General features: G+C 39.5%; 1 protein-coding gene across 1 annotated transcript; it reads right to left on the bottom strand.

The window, feature by feature from the left end:
* Window positions 1–3,865: 3,865 nt before the first annotated feature.
* On the bottom strand, window positions 3,866–5,326 carry LOC133795809 (thioredoxin H-type-like). Its single transcript, XM_062233267.1, has 4 exons — window positions 5,306–5,326; window positions 5,066–5,194; window positions 4,179–4,301; window positions 3,866–4,027 (listed from the first exon to the last, which is right to left on the bottom strand). Exons 1-4 carry the CDS (start codon window positions 5,324–5,326, stop codon window positions 3,866–3,868), a joined length of 435 nt encoding a protein of 144 aa, XP_062089251.1.
* Window positions 5,327–15,495: the final 10,169 nt, after the last annotated feature.

Below are 15,495 nucleotides of genomic sequence, written 5' to 3'. Positions count from 1 at the left end.
GTGGTGGCCATGCATTCACTCGTGGCTCAAGAAGCAGCTTTGGTTAGAAATCACAGTGCCAGCTGTGTCACAAAATCGGTGATACTGTAAAGGAGTGTTTTTATCGCTTTGACAAATTGTTTTCTGGTCCGGAATCTTTTCAGACTTTTTCTCCAGCTGTAAACATAGCAGAGATGCAGGCTTGCTGTGCCACAGCTGAGACAGTATGCGATGACAACTGGTACCCCGACTCTGGTGCATCTCATCACCTCACTCCCAACAGCTCTAATCTTGGTACTCCAACACCCTGCACAGGTCAGGATCAGATTTACATAGGTAATGGCACTGGCTTACACATTGAAAATGTTGGTAATATCTCTATTCTCTCACCTTTTTCTAATAAATCCATGTCCGTTAAAAATTTACTTCATGTTCCTGCAATCACTAAAAACCTTCTCAGTGTTTCTCAGTTTTCTCTAGACAATAACGTCTTCTTTGAATTTCACCCACTTTCTTGTTATGTTAAGGATCAGCAAACCAAGACGATCTTGTTGGCTGGGAAGCTTGACAAGGGTCTCTACAAGTTTGACTCTCCACAACTCAGTCATCACTCCTCCACATCATCTTCGTTGTCTTCTTTACCTACTCCTACTCAATGCTACAACAGTCAAATGTCTGCTTCTAATTCTGTGTATTCCTTGTGGCACAGTAGGCTTGGCCACCAAACTGTTCAAATTGTTCAACAGGCTCTCAAATCTTGTAATATACCCTTTTCTAATAAAAATGTTTCTGATATTTGCAATGCTTGTTGTCTTGGAAAAACTCACAAATTACCGTTTTCTCAATCGACTACTGTATATAACACTCCTCTCCAACTTCTGCACACTGATTTATGGGGTCCTGCTCCTGTTATTTCTTCCTCTGGCTATCGATATTATATCAGCTTTATAGATGCACGGTATACTTGGATATACCTTCTTCGAACAAAAGATGAGGCCTTACCTACTTTCATTAAATTCAAAACTCAGGTTGAATCTCAACTTAACTCCCTCAGTCTCTGTCTCGGGTCTTCCCCCTATTCTTTATTCACCACTTAACTCCTCTACTCCTGCTTTATCATCATCTACTTCTGTCTCTTCTCAAGTTCCCTCTTCACCAACTAATTCTAACTCTGTCCCTATAGAATCTGGTGCTATTTCTCCTCATAATGAGACTATTACCAATGTATCCTCTATTTTGCCTGTTGCTCCTAACCCTTTATCTGCAGCTGCTGATCCTCAACCATTAGCTTCCACTCATCCTATGACTACTAGACTCAAAGTTGGGATTCGAAAACCGAAGGCCTTTCTAGTGTTCAGTGAGCCCAAGACTTTCAAAGCTGCCCTTTTGGAACCTCACTGGTTTGCTGCCATGAACACTGAACACACTGCTTTGCTCAAGAATAACACTTGGGATTTGGTTGATTTGCCACCTAACAGGGAACCCATTGGCTGCAAATGGGTTTACAGAATTAAATACAATGCTGATGGGAGTCTACAAAAGTACAAAGCCAGACTTGTGGCTAAAGGTTTTCATCAACAGGTTGGCTTTGATTATTCTGAAACATTTAGTCCGGTTGTGAAGCATATTACTATCAGAGTTGTACTCACTATTGCAGTTACAAAAGGCTGGCCAATTAGACAGTTGGACATCAATAATGCATTCCTTAATGGCGATTTACATGTTACAACCCCCAGGTTTTGTTGATTCTCAGGCACCATCTAAAGTATGCAAGTTAAACAAAGCTATATATGGTCTTAAACAGGCTCCTCGAGCCTGGTTTGAGAAGCTTTCTACAGTTCTGCTCCATCATGGATTCCTCTTCTCCAAAGCCGATCAGTCTCTATTCATTAAAGTTACTTCCACTAGCTGCATCTATGTTCTTGTCTATGTTGATGACATTCTTGTCATGGGTAGTGATGATGCTTTAGTCTCTAATCTTGTTGCTGAATTGAATGTCACTTTTTCTTTAAAGGATCTTGGTTTTGTAGACTACTTCCTTGGGACTCAAGTTTCCAGAACTTCAGAGGGACTTCTCTTTTCTCAAACAAAGTACTTACAGGATCTTCTAACTAAGGCTGATATGCAGAATGTTAACACACAATCCACACCTATGAATAGTGGTCTCAAGCTTTCTCACTATGGCAGTGAGCCTTTTCATGATGTCACTCTTTATAGATCTATTGTTGGAGCTCTTCAATATGCCACAATAACAAGACCAGAGTTAGCTTTTTGCGTTAACAAAGTTTGTCAATATATGCAAGCTCCTCTGCATTCTCATTGGATAGCAGTCAAACAAATTCTGCGTTACATTGCAGGCACCCTTGATTATGGTCTTCTTCTCAAACCTACTCCTGATTATGCCCTTGAAGTTTTCTGTGATGCTGACTGGGCCTCAAATCCTGATGATAGGAGATCAACTTCTGGCTATTGTATCTACTTTGGCGGTAATATTATTGCTTGGAAGTCTCAGAAGCAAGTCACCATCTCCCGCTCTTCTACTGAGGCAGAGTTTCGAAGTCTCGCTAGTGTTGTCTCTGAATTAGTTTGGTTACAGTCTCTACTCAAAGAATTGCATATTTCACCCACTGCAGCTCCGTCCATTTGGTGTGATAACCAAAGTACAGTTATCCTAGCAGCTAATCTGGTTCTACATGCTCGGACAAAACACATTGAACTTGACTTATATTTTGTTCGGGATAAGGTTCAACAACAGCAGATTCAAGTAAAACATGTGCCTGCAATTGCTCAGCTTGCTGACTCTTTTACCAAGCCTATCAGTACTTCCAGGTTTCAGGATCTACGTTCCAAACTCAGTGTTGCCTCTATTACCTCCCTGAGTTTGAGGGGGGCTGTCAAGGGATGAGTCCATTAGTTGTAATTCGGTTACACAATTCTTGGTTTATTGACTGGTTATCAATTACAAACCGTTAGGGAGGTTAGTGTTGTTAAGTTTGTACTGACTATATATTTATACCTCTGTATTCCTGTAATTCATTCATTCAATAATACAATACAAATTTCTTCATTCTCCAATTATCTTTACACCACCAATGAGCTTGTCCACTGCAGTGATGCAAAATAGGTTGTAATCATGAGTGGAGTACTCCATTCTGGCAATGACAATAGCCTTGAAATGGTATACTTGGGTCATGGCATTGTCAAGAGAAGACGATAGCTTGAGGTTGAGTACTACTTTTCTCGTTTGCCATTGATTAGAGTTCGAGGAGCTTTGATTAAAAGAAAAAGAGCTATATATATATATATATAAGGAAAGGAAGTTGAGCAGGAACATGATTGTAGTTTCCTCCTTGCATGGCTTTTTTTAGGTATACATATCGAAATGTTTTCCATTAGAGAACATGTTGATATCTTGAAATACACATTTTTATTGCTTTACAATGATACATGTTTAATCATTTTCTTTGGCAGAGCGGTTTGGATGTTCAAATTCCTCTCAAATGTTTTTTCTGATATGTTTCATATCTGCTTTGTTTTGTTTCTCTTCCATAGATTTTGTCAAGTATCTATTAGAAAATTGCACGGTAAAGTAGACAGAAAGCTGAGAGTGAGAGAGAGAGAGAGAGAGCATATTCTTTGCTATGATAAAAGTACTATATATATATCTTAAATATTTCAACACTGAAAAATGATTACAAAACATCATATGGTTGCGTTGCCTAGGTATATATTCTTCATTATGATCATCATTTTCAAAGAAAACTCTCATCTTGGTGGTTTCGATCATGGCTTAATTAAATGATGATTTTCACAATCACTCTTTGTCACTCACTAATTAATAAGAAAAGAAAGTTGACTTGATCTTATATATATATATAAACTCTAGCTATTGTGATTTTGCTTGAGAATTATCATGACGAGTAGTCACCGCGGCTAATTTCTTGTGGAGTTCGTCCTTGTTAGCCCCAACAAGTTTGTCGATCGTTTTTTGTTCTTTAAGGAAAAAGAATGTTGGAGTGGCACTGATTCCCCATGAAGTACTCAGTTCCTGCAATAATAACAAGCCAGGCCACATTGTAAATTACTTGTCATTTTTATCTAATAATAATAATAATAATAATTAGTTCTGCTATATATATAGGTTAATTAATTTATATGATTATGAATGAATTAGAAAGATATGGAGAAGGCTAGCTTACTGTGAGCTCGTCTACGTCTACAGTTAAAAATAGAAAGGAGGGATATTTATCTGCCATTTCAATGTAGGTTGGTGCTATTGATCTACACGGATTACACCATGGTGCACTGAAATTCGCCAAAACCTGTCAGAGTTCAACAATTAACAATAATATCATGTTAGGGAATATTATATCAGATCCTTATTAATACTAAAAATTAATGTTTTAGGTTGTTAATTAGAAAATTCTGAATTCTGCCCACTTTTCCTTATGCTGCTTCAAATTAATATGAAGGAACACTACTATTTCTTTTCTTTTCTTTTTTAATTTTAGTATTTTTAACAATTTTTTTGGTATATTTTTCTCATTTTATTACTAGTTATTTATTTAATGTCATTAATAATACTATATTAACATTTAATTAAAATTATATATGCAATACAAGAGAAATTGATAAAACTTGGTATAAATTATATTTTTTCTATTCTAAATATAAATTATATTAAAAATGCATAAGTGATACAAAAGAATTAGTAGTAATTATCTAATTAAACAAATATGATTTTTTAATATTTAGTTAATTAATTAAATGTACTATTCTAATAATACGGTATTTAGTAAATAATATAAATAATTTGTGAAATATAATATTGTTGAGGATTAATTAGTAAAAGTAAAAATAAATAGAATATATATATATATAGTGTTCGGTATAATGAGTTACAAATGAATTAATAAATTGGTGTCAAAATTATATTATTTTAGTATCAAGTTGTACTAGAGTTTGGATATGGGTATAAATTTTGATTTTGTAGAGTAAAAGAAGCCAATGATGCGTACATATGAATCAGTATTCAATATAAGAGTTTCCAATTATTCATGGGGTTTCTTATTATAACAAAACTTACAATTTTGCCATCTTTGTTAGCCTCTGATAACATAACCTCCCAATTTTCCATCGTTGTTATAAGATGCACATTTCCACTAGCAAGTTCGGCCTCGTGATGGTCTTGATCTTGATCATGATAATCAACCTCCTACAAAGAACAATATAATTAAACTTCAATAATAATAATAACAATAATCTCATTTGTATCATCATTATATTTCCATATGAATATATTTGTAACTCTTTGGTTTAAGCTTACCTTTGCCCAACAACTTCCCATTGACGAGAGTGACAATAATGAATGAATCCTAATGATAAGATCCCCAGATAAACAACCTCTTAATGAATCTGTGTATTACATTCACAAGTCGCACACGTATTAAATCCAAGAAAGAACATATATAGAAAAATTTACTACGATTACCTTTAGGGAAAAGATCATCAAAATTCAAAAATGAAAGAGAAACAAAAACATATCATCTGTGACTATTTTGAAAGCAAAGTTAATGATCTTAATTTACCTTACAGAAGTGAAGGGATTTGGTCCCTCCTTTATCAATGTCATAAAAAATGATTAAAAAGAAAAAGAAAAAAGTAATGATATATAAGGAGATAAATGTGTAAGAAAAGATAAAGAAGAATAATGGAGGAGTTGGAATAATGTGAAGGGAGAAGAGAATTACCCTGCCTGTATGTGGTGAAAGAAAGAATACTGGCAGGGTATACCAAAGTGCATATGGAATTACAATTTGATATATATATATATATATATATATCTTTTTTTCTTGTTTACTTTTTTGGTTCATCCATCCTAACCTTTCACTTTTGACTAATTTTTTTATATATATTTCTGATGGAAGACCGTGATTTATGACTTGTCTCTCTTAAACGAAAATTCAGCATTTTGCAAAGAAAGAAAGAAAGAAGAAAAAAAATGTGTATGATTTACTTGTGTGTGGCAATAGTATACTATCAATTTGTTGGGGAACGAAACGGGTAATTTTGTGAAATAGGCTATTTCCAAACTATACTATGAATAGGAATTATAGGATATGAGAGAGTCCATTGTCAAGACTCACATTACAACATACTCCAATACACGTTTTTAAATTCTGTCTTATTATTCATGTTTTTCTAATCAAATTATCCCATTCCATCTCATTGATTTAGTTTAATTTAATTTCATAGCTATTAACTGAAGCACTGTTTACACTACTTCTTTGTGCTTCGAAGATTAGATCGACTTAATTTAACAATGTTTATCACATATATATATATATACTTATTAATATATGTTTTTATATCTCTTCTATATAAAAAATGTGTAGATAACAAAAATTCTTAGTTTTAATGATTTTTTATTTTTTTGTTAACTTTAAGGGAATATTTGTATACTTATCAGAATATTCTTATATTTAACGGTAGATTATAAACCTAACTTAAACTTAGATAAAATTAAATAAATAAAAAATTAAAAAATGATATTTTTGAGATATTTTACCATGATAATTATTTAAAAATAATAAAATCATATATTTAATAACGTAAATAAAATTTAATTAAACTTAAACTTAATATTATATTAAACATATAATATATAATATTTTGTTGTCACTGTCAAATTCAAAAACTAGAACAAACATAAACTTAAACAAAAATAAATTAATTAATTAATTAAAATAGAATATTTTAAAGATATTTTATGATAATTTAAATAATTAAATCATATTTATTTAAAAATAATAAAGACATACTTATCATTTTTTATCTTATAAATTTGTGTTATAGTTTATTTTTTATCAAGTGATTTGAGCTCTTTTTCTTCATCAAATTCACCAAAGCACATTGTGAGATACATTAGAAGCTAAAAATAGTTGATGCATGTATACTACTGTCTACACTATGACTTTTTCTATTCTTATTTTATTTCTATTATTAATTTCTTTTTAAATATTATTGTATTTTATATATATGTTATGTAGTCATGTAAATATATATCTATGTCAACGTTGTGTTTAAATGTCATATATGTGAAAATTATTAATATAAATATTTATATATATACCATAGAACTATAATTCATTCTATTATATATATTATTTTTTTTTTAAAATAATGAACAATTTTTTATTAAAACTGTTGACGCAGTTTTTCGCCAACAAGTAATTATACGAATAAGTAGGATGGATTAGTGCAAATTGGTAAGCCGTAATATGAAAAGAATTATAATCTAGGCTTTGGGAAACTAATAGCAATAGAAAGATGGTCACTCCCTTTCTTTTTAGGTGGTTCGAATGTTAAAATCCATCTAGTCCACCAGTCAATATTATTGATATCTCTTGACTATTTCTTACAGAGTGCTTCTTTACAAAAAATATCCCAACCCCTTGCACTATCCAGGGTCTTTGTATTTATAGGAAGATGATATATGGGTAGGTACTGGGGTCATCCTGTGACCTCTTCATCCATCAAATCATTTACGTGGCATTGATGATTAATTCATAAATCTTGCACTGAAGTGTGGTCTAATCAATAGGTAAGGAGGGATAATGGGCCGCATGGCCCAAATCAAGCGTGGGATGTTTGAACACTCACGTTTATACTGCATATTCGAGAATTCAGGAATAGAATAGACACGTGATGCCTGTGATATGCACGTTTATATTGCGTGATTGACTTTACAAGGATTCGGGGGTGTCTGGCCTCTGACGAACTACGAGCTTAATGTGGTGCTAGCTCGTAGCTTTCAACATGTCGACACAATGGCTCCAGAGAGCAGCTAAATGATTAACCAGCTCAAGCTGGTTAAATTAGGGGATGGCAACAAACAGCTCTGGGTGGACGGTTGACACATGGCAGTCCGAGTTAAGCCCTTTCTTAGCTCGCCGAAGTGCGCGAATATTTAGGGCGTACATTTTCCCCCCAAGCCCCTGCTCATGACTTATGACGCCACCTCTGATCTTCACAGCGGGGGATTTTTAACTTTAGACTCTTCATGTCCTGCCCACTATATTGGTGCCGGACACGTGGAACGCCGTGGTTGGCGACCGTTCGAATTCCGAGAATTGCATTAAATGGCCTAGCCACCTTTCTGTTGTCGTTTCGCCTCCCGAGTTATGACCCTCGTATCTTACGTTAATTTGATTGGATGGTCCTTGTTTCCTCATGCTTCTTACGTATATATAAGGAGGGCAATCTTCAGTACTAGTCGCTCTTCGATTGAAATTTTTTTCTCATTTTCTCTTTTTTAGTTTCATAAGTTCTTCTTCTAGTCATAATCCCAGAGATCCCCACGCTCTCGCCACAAGAGTCTCTCAGAAGTCCAGCTTTAAGGATTCAACCAGGACTCCTACCCTTACGTTTTCTGCAACTTTCATCCGGAAAAATACACTGTGAGTTTCCTGTCCATTTGCATGTTTTGATTTCCCTATTTCTTTGATAGGCAAATTTATTTCTTAGCCATAAACAATAGGTTGTTTTTGGCTGGTCTTTTGGCACGTAGGTTCCAATTCTAGGCATATTGATTGCACTTAGAAACATATCTAGGAATGTGATGTTCATAACTAGGGGACTTCTGGGTAATTTTCTGGGTTACTTTCTGGGTAAAATTTTGAAATGCCTATTTGGAGCATGGAAGGTGAGAGGTTTTTAGGGTGCAAAACTAGGTAGCTTAGGGGTCACGCTTCCTAGGTGGTTTTGCTCCCAAAACTTCCCTTCCAAGGCAAGCAATAATCTGCCCTTCCTAACACAAAGATCCCTGGAGATCAGGGATCCGTTGGGAACGTGGGTGTGTGACTAAGGCAACACGTGACTTCACACACGAGATTACCTTAGTCCGTGTATGAAAATCATTTCTTCTCGCGCTGTTTTCCCTTTTCTATTTTTAGGTCACCTATTTAAGCTTTTCCTTATTCTTGTTCATTAGGCGACCAGATAGGACCCAAAAAGAACGCGCCCAAGAAAAGCATGGTTGGCTCGTCGTCCCAGCAGTCCCGCAAGGGGAAAGAGGTTGAAGTGGAGTCTCCCATCCCCTAATTCGGTCCCACGGTGGAGGAGGAGGTCGAGGTGGGACCCAACGCTTTCTTCGAGGCAGAGAGGATAGTTTCGAAGATTACGACCCAGGGGAGGGTCAACAAGATTCTGCTATCCCATAACATCGAAGTTGGGACAGGTGCTCTTGTAGCCCATCCTCCCCTCGGGGACGAGAGGAGCTGCGCGCCTCTTGATGAGGAGTTCGCGGCCTGGAGCGACGAACACCTCAAGGTCGGGGCCTTTCTACCTCTGGACCAATACTTCACGGATTTCCTGAACTACGTGAAGCTGGCCCCCTTCCAATTGCCCCCTAACTCCTACCATCTACTGGCGGGGCTGAGGTACCTCTTCCTGAAGCAGGAGTGGGAGGTCCCTGCTCCAGCGGACATCCTTTACTTCTTCTGCCTCAAAGCCAGCCCAGATCAACGGGGACGAGATGACAGGTTCTATTACTTGACCCGTTTCCCAAACTCTCCTGCAGTCATTGAGCTGCCCAGCCACCCCAACGACTTCAAGGACCAGTTCTTCATGTCGACGGGGTTTTGCAACTGCGAGCACCACTACTTCAACTGTCCTCATAAGCTTTCCATTCTCAGCCCGTGGTTAAAAAAAACTATTTTTTTCTTTCCTTTTTCTTTTTTTTCTTGTGTGTATACTGACTAGAACAACGTCGTGCATCCATCTTTGCGAGGACGGCCAAATCAATGACCCTCGGGGGTTAATATGACACCTTGGCGAGGCTTCCGTCGAGTGATAAGGACTACCACCAGCTTGTGACTGATGAGACAATGATGGCGTGTAAGCTGATTTCTATAGGCCAGACTCTGGCCTTGAGGAGAACGCGGGCCAATCAACCAGTAGCCCGCGTGATGGAGACCATTCCTGATGTCGAGGTCACGGCTGGCGACGGCGACGAGCAGAAAGATGAGCATGAGGTGCCCCTTGTGCGGAAGAGGAGAGTTCCAGAGGCTGCCCAGGATCCAGATTTGGATCCAGCTCAATCAGGGGCAGCAGCTCTCTAGCCAAGGTAACCCCTATCTCTTTCGGGGCCTAGATAGGGAAGTCGCGGACCTTAGGCTAGTTAGGTTTAACCCACACCAACTCGTGCACCGCCACCAAAATGACCCAGACCTCAATGTAACCCTGCTCCAATGCGTAGATCCGTTAGTACTGCGTAATGACGCGGGCCGTCCTAGGGGTACCGTAGTAGTAGACAATACATTGTCCTTTAGGTCGGCCTTCTTTGAGGAGTACGGGACCAACCTTAGGTCGTGGCCTTCCCTTCGAGAGGGTATAGTTGCCCCTGGACTTAGGCAATACGTGGAGGAATCTAGCCCCGAGGTAGAGCCTGAGCCGACACCTCCCACATTCCAAGAAGTGGTTGTTTTAGATTCTCCTTCCCCTGTAGCAGCTCCGAGGCCGGAGGTCGTGGAAGTAGACTCTTTCTTTAGCTCGAAGGGTAGGAAAAAAAATTTCTTTACTGTGTTATTGTTAATAATTTTCTTTTGAAGAATGTGCATGTATCCTTAACGTATTTTCCATTCTTCTTTTCAGGCGAGGAGATGGCAGAGAGGGGAGGACCTGACATCCAATCGATGTTCCCAAGAGGGAAGCCAATCGAGGGTCCCCTTGTCAAAAGGTTTCGGCCTTCTTCTAAGAACACGCCGCCCCCGGCTGCAACCACCTCTCAATCCCCGGCTAAGGGAAAAAACTCGGGCCTAGGAGCTGCTCCTGCTGCCGAAGCTACCGTGACATTTCCTCGCCTTCCTCCCCCTCCTCCTCCAGCTGCTCAGGAACTGGTAGCACCAGTTGGTCCCCAAGATCCAATGGTGCATGCTGCCACAGTTCGCATCCCCATAAACTCTCAGGATCTGGAGCTGATTCCAGACACTTTCCGGGGGACCGTCTACAAGACGACGAACTACTAGGTGGAGCACTTCTACAAAGCCAATCCCATCGATCTGAGGGAAATCAAGGAGAGGAGCCCTGAGAACGTGATGGAATCTTCTCTCAGGATGAACCTCACAGTAAGTACTTATATCGACCATTTTTTACATCTTACTTTTCGGGAATGTGTCTAACTGTTCCTTTGCTTTTTGCAGGTGGTCTTGGCTCTCCACCGCAGCATCTCCCGAGCCAGGTCCAGAAATGAGGAGATTAAGGCCGAGTTGACCACAACCCAAGCTGTTCTCGCCTCATCGGAGCAAAATGAGCAGACTGCCAGGGTTGCCTTGGCGGTGGCCCAAGCGAGTGAGCTGGAAGCGAAGTCTGCCCTCACTACTGCCCAAGCAGCCGAGCAGGAAACGAAAGCTGCCCTTGCTGCAGAGGCGAGAGCTACTTCGGCAGCTCTCCAGGTCGAGCTTGAGGGGGCCAAGGCAAAGCTGGTGGAATCCGAGGCGGCCGTCCGGGAGGAGAAGGAGGCGTCAGCATTCTCCATGGAGAGTATGATGTACCACTGCTGGGCCTTCAACCAGGATGGAAACTTCTCCTTCATGGCCCCCGAGGCATGGGGACACTACCTAGAGAAGTTCAAGGCTCGGCTACAATCGGAGTTGCCAACGGCGACTGAGACCGAGGAGACCTCTGCTGCTGGCGAGCATGATGCTGAGGAGGTGACGTCCTCGGAGCGACCTGGGGGGGGCTAGGATTTTTCCTTCTTTTTATTTTTATTTTTATCTTTTGTAATTATTTATTACGATGTTTTTATCCTCGAGGAAACTTTATGATTTTAGTTATTTCATCATTTATTTTTCATTTTAATATGATGTGTTTGGTAAAAACTTAGTTCGTGTTAGTTTATTGACTTTTTCTTTGAGACTGCAAAGCACTGCCAGTCAATTTTAACCAACTTCTAAGTTTTAAGACCTGGTCGTATCCAAGACATTTAATTTAAAAACTTAGTTCACGTTAATTTTATTGATACCTCGTGTCTTTTAGGAAAAGCACTGATTAATCAATTTAACCAACTTCTAAGTTTTGGGACCTGGTTGTATCCAGGACATTTAATTTAAAAACTTAGTTCATGTTAGTTTTATCGACACCTTGTGCTCTTTAGGAAAAACACTGGTTAATCAATTTAACTAACTTCTAAGTTTTAGGACCTGGTCGTATCCAGGACATTTAATTTAAAAACTTAGTTCGCGTTAATTTTATTGATACCTCGTGCCTTTTAGGAAAAACACCGATTAATCAATTTAAATAACTTCTAAGTTTTAGGCCCTGGTTGTGTCCAAGACATTTAATTTAAAAACTTAGTTCGCGTTACTTTTATCAACACCTCATGCTCTTTAGGAAAAACACTGGTTAATCAATTTAACTATCTTCTAAGTTTTAGGACCTGGTCGTATCCAGGATATATGCCCCCCAAGTAAGCAGAAAGAGATCTTTCTTGGTTACTTTTAACACGCTCTTTTAAGCCTATACACACATGGAAACTTATGACACAAGAAATATACTCCTCATTTTTTAATAAACACAAGGTGGCTTTTATAACTAAGCCTTACAAAAGCACGACTATTGATAATATTTCTTTAGGTGCACAGCATTCCATGTTCGTAGGACTGTTTCCCCGTTAAGCCGAGCGAGCTTAAAGGTTCCTTCCTTCACAACCTCTATTATTTGATAGGGTCCTTCCCAATTTGGTCCCAAAACTCCATCCTTGGGATCCTTACCGACTAAAAAGAGCCTTCGGAGCACCAGGTCGCCTAAGTTAAAGGCGCGTTTCTTGACCCTTGAGTTGAAATACCAAGTGATTTTTTGTTGATAATGCGCGAGCTGCAGCTACGAATCTTCTCATTTTTCATCAATTAGGTCGAGGGACGCGCTGAGCAATTTATCGTTATGGTCTTGGTCAAATGCCCGGACTCTATGCGAGGCTATTTTTGTTTCGATAAGAAGGACGACCTCGCTTTCGAAAGCCAGGGAGAAAGGAGTGTGCCCTGTCGAAGTTCAGTGTGAGGTCCGGTATGCCCACAGAACCTGGGGGAGCTGTTCATGCCAAGCTCCCTTGGCTTCATCCAGCCTCTTCTTAAGGCTCTCTTTGAGTGTCTTGTTCACAGCCTCGACCTGCCCATTAGCTTAGGGGTAGGCCACGGAGGAAAAACTTTTAACTATGTCGTGCCTTTCGCAGAATTCATTGAAGAGGTCGCTATCGAAATGGGTTCCATTATCCGACACGATCTTCTTTGGCAGCCCGAATCGGCAGACAATATTCTTGACCACAAAGTCGAGGACCCTCTTTGACGTAATTGTCGCCAGGGGCTCCACTTCTGCCAATTTCGTGAAGTAGTCAATAGCCACCACTGCATAGCGAACTCCCTCTTTTCTCGTGGACAGGGCACCAACTAAGTCAATTCCCCAGACCGCAAACGGCCACGGGGATGAGATCATCTTCAGCTCGACGGGCGGAGCTCGGGCGATCGTGGCGAACCGCTGGCACTTGTCGCAATTTTGGATGTAAGAAATCGAGTCCTTTGATAGAGTGAGCCAATAGTATCCTTGCCTCGATATCGTCAAGGCCAGTTTTTTCCCCCCCAGCGTGACCCCCACAAAATCCCTCATGCACCTCCTGCAGAATAGTTTTGGCTTCGCCTGGCAGAACACACCGCAGAAGAGGTAAAGAAAGGCCACGCCAGTACAACGTCCCGTCTACCATTGTATACCTTGGAGCTTGGTAAATTATCCTCCTCGCATCGTTTCGCTCTTCAGGTAGCTTTCCTGTTGTGAGGTACTCGACTATGGGAGTCATCCAAGTCAGCCTGGCGTCGATCATCTCAACCTCTCTCGCGGTTTCCTCTATGCTTGGCCATTCCAAGAATTCCACCGGTACTAGGCCCAAGGTTTCGGTCTCCCCAGAGGTGGCGAGCTTCACTAAGGCGTCAGCATTGGCGTTCTGCTCCCGAGGTATCTGCTCAACTAGGTTGTACTCAAATGCGGACAACTCCTTCTTTGCCTTGGCCAGGTAGGCCGCCATCTTGGTTCCTCGCGCTTGGTATTCTCCTGATACTGTTGGGGTTTTATGCCCTAATTAAAACCCAAATTCTTTGTAATCTCATTTTATTATCAATAAAAGAATAGAAATCATTTTTTGACTTGGTTAATCACTTTGCTCACATGTTTTATTTTCATGATTATTTGTTTAATATAAACTTCTATTAAATCCCGAGCATATAGCTAATCTTATTTATAGTGACGTAATCACAGTGGAATATAAATATGATTATATGTTCAAAATAAGTTAGTCCTAAGATTAGTCAGTGCACCGGATTTACACTGACTTGCCAATCTACGATATGATCTACTTACACATTACAGTGTTATGTTCTTTCCAGAACATTAGCAAAGTAGATAAGATCGGATGTATTTGTTACATCGGACAGGACCGATATTGACAGTTGATAAGATAAGTAAACATACCGTTATTATCTATTCTAGTCATATCATATAGTTGACCATAGGTCAATTCAATCTCAATTCTTAGTGGTTAGTATTCTAACTGATTGTATTATTTGAGTTCTTTGACTTGTTCGTTACCAGCTTACCCTACGGACTAGCCCATACTTACATCTTGGGAACTCGGTAGTATAATTGAGTGGGAGTGTTAATCATAGATATGAACTTCTATAGCTTCTGTAGAAGAACTGAAGGAGCTACCAAGTCTGTGAGGGACAAGTATGAGCATTGGCAGGCGGCTAACAACAAGGCGCGGTACTACATGTTGACTAGTATGGTCGACACTCTCAAGACAAAGATGGAGAATGTCGAGACAGCCTACGAAATCATGGATCAGCTCCAAGACATGTTTGGTGCCAAGTCAGCGCAGACTCGTTTTGAGGCCACCAAGAAATATGCCAATGCTCGAATGGCACCTTCTCAACATGTTCGTGATCACCTGATCAAGATGACAAACTACTTTCAGGAAGATGAACTGCACGGAGCCATAATAGATTAGGAAACTCAAGTTGGCTTAATCCTCAACAGTCTTTCTCCAGCTTTCCTTCCATTCACCACCAACTATGTGTTGAATAAACTCAACTATGGTCTGACGCAGCTCATGAATGAGCTTCAGACTTTTGAGTCTATTATGGGTGGACCTAGTAAGGGAGGAGAAAAGAATACAACTACTACTACTGCTACTGATCCAGCTAAGGCTGAAGCTAACCAAGCTTCATCTTCAAAAGCTGGAAACAAGAGGAAAGGTGGGCAAAACAATAACCCCAAGCCTGCAAAAGCTGCAAAGGCGAGTGCACAACCAAGTGCACAGACGCCTAAGGGGAAAAACAAGAAAAACAAGAACGGTAAAGGTAAATGTTTTCACTGCAAAGAAAAGGGGCATTGGAAACAAGATTGCCCCAAGTTTCTAGCAGATAAAAACAAAGGTAATGATTATAGTTCATTTATCTTAGAAACATGTGTTTT

This window comes from Humulus lupulus, chromosome 8 (assembly GCF_963169125.1).
Source record: "Humulus lupulus chromosome 8, drHumLupu1.1, whole genome shotgun sequence".
In the NCBI taxonomy this organism is placed as follows: domain Eukaryota; kingdom Viridiplantae; phylum Streptophyta; class Magnoliopsida; order Rosales; family Cannabaceae; genus Humulus; species Humulus lupulus.
Note: the sequence above shows the minus strand (reverse complement) of the source record. Positions and strands in the feature narration are given on the sequence as shown.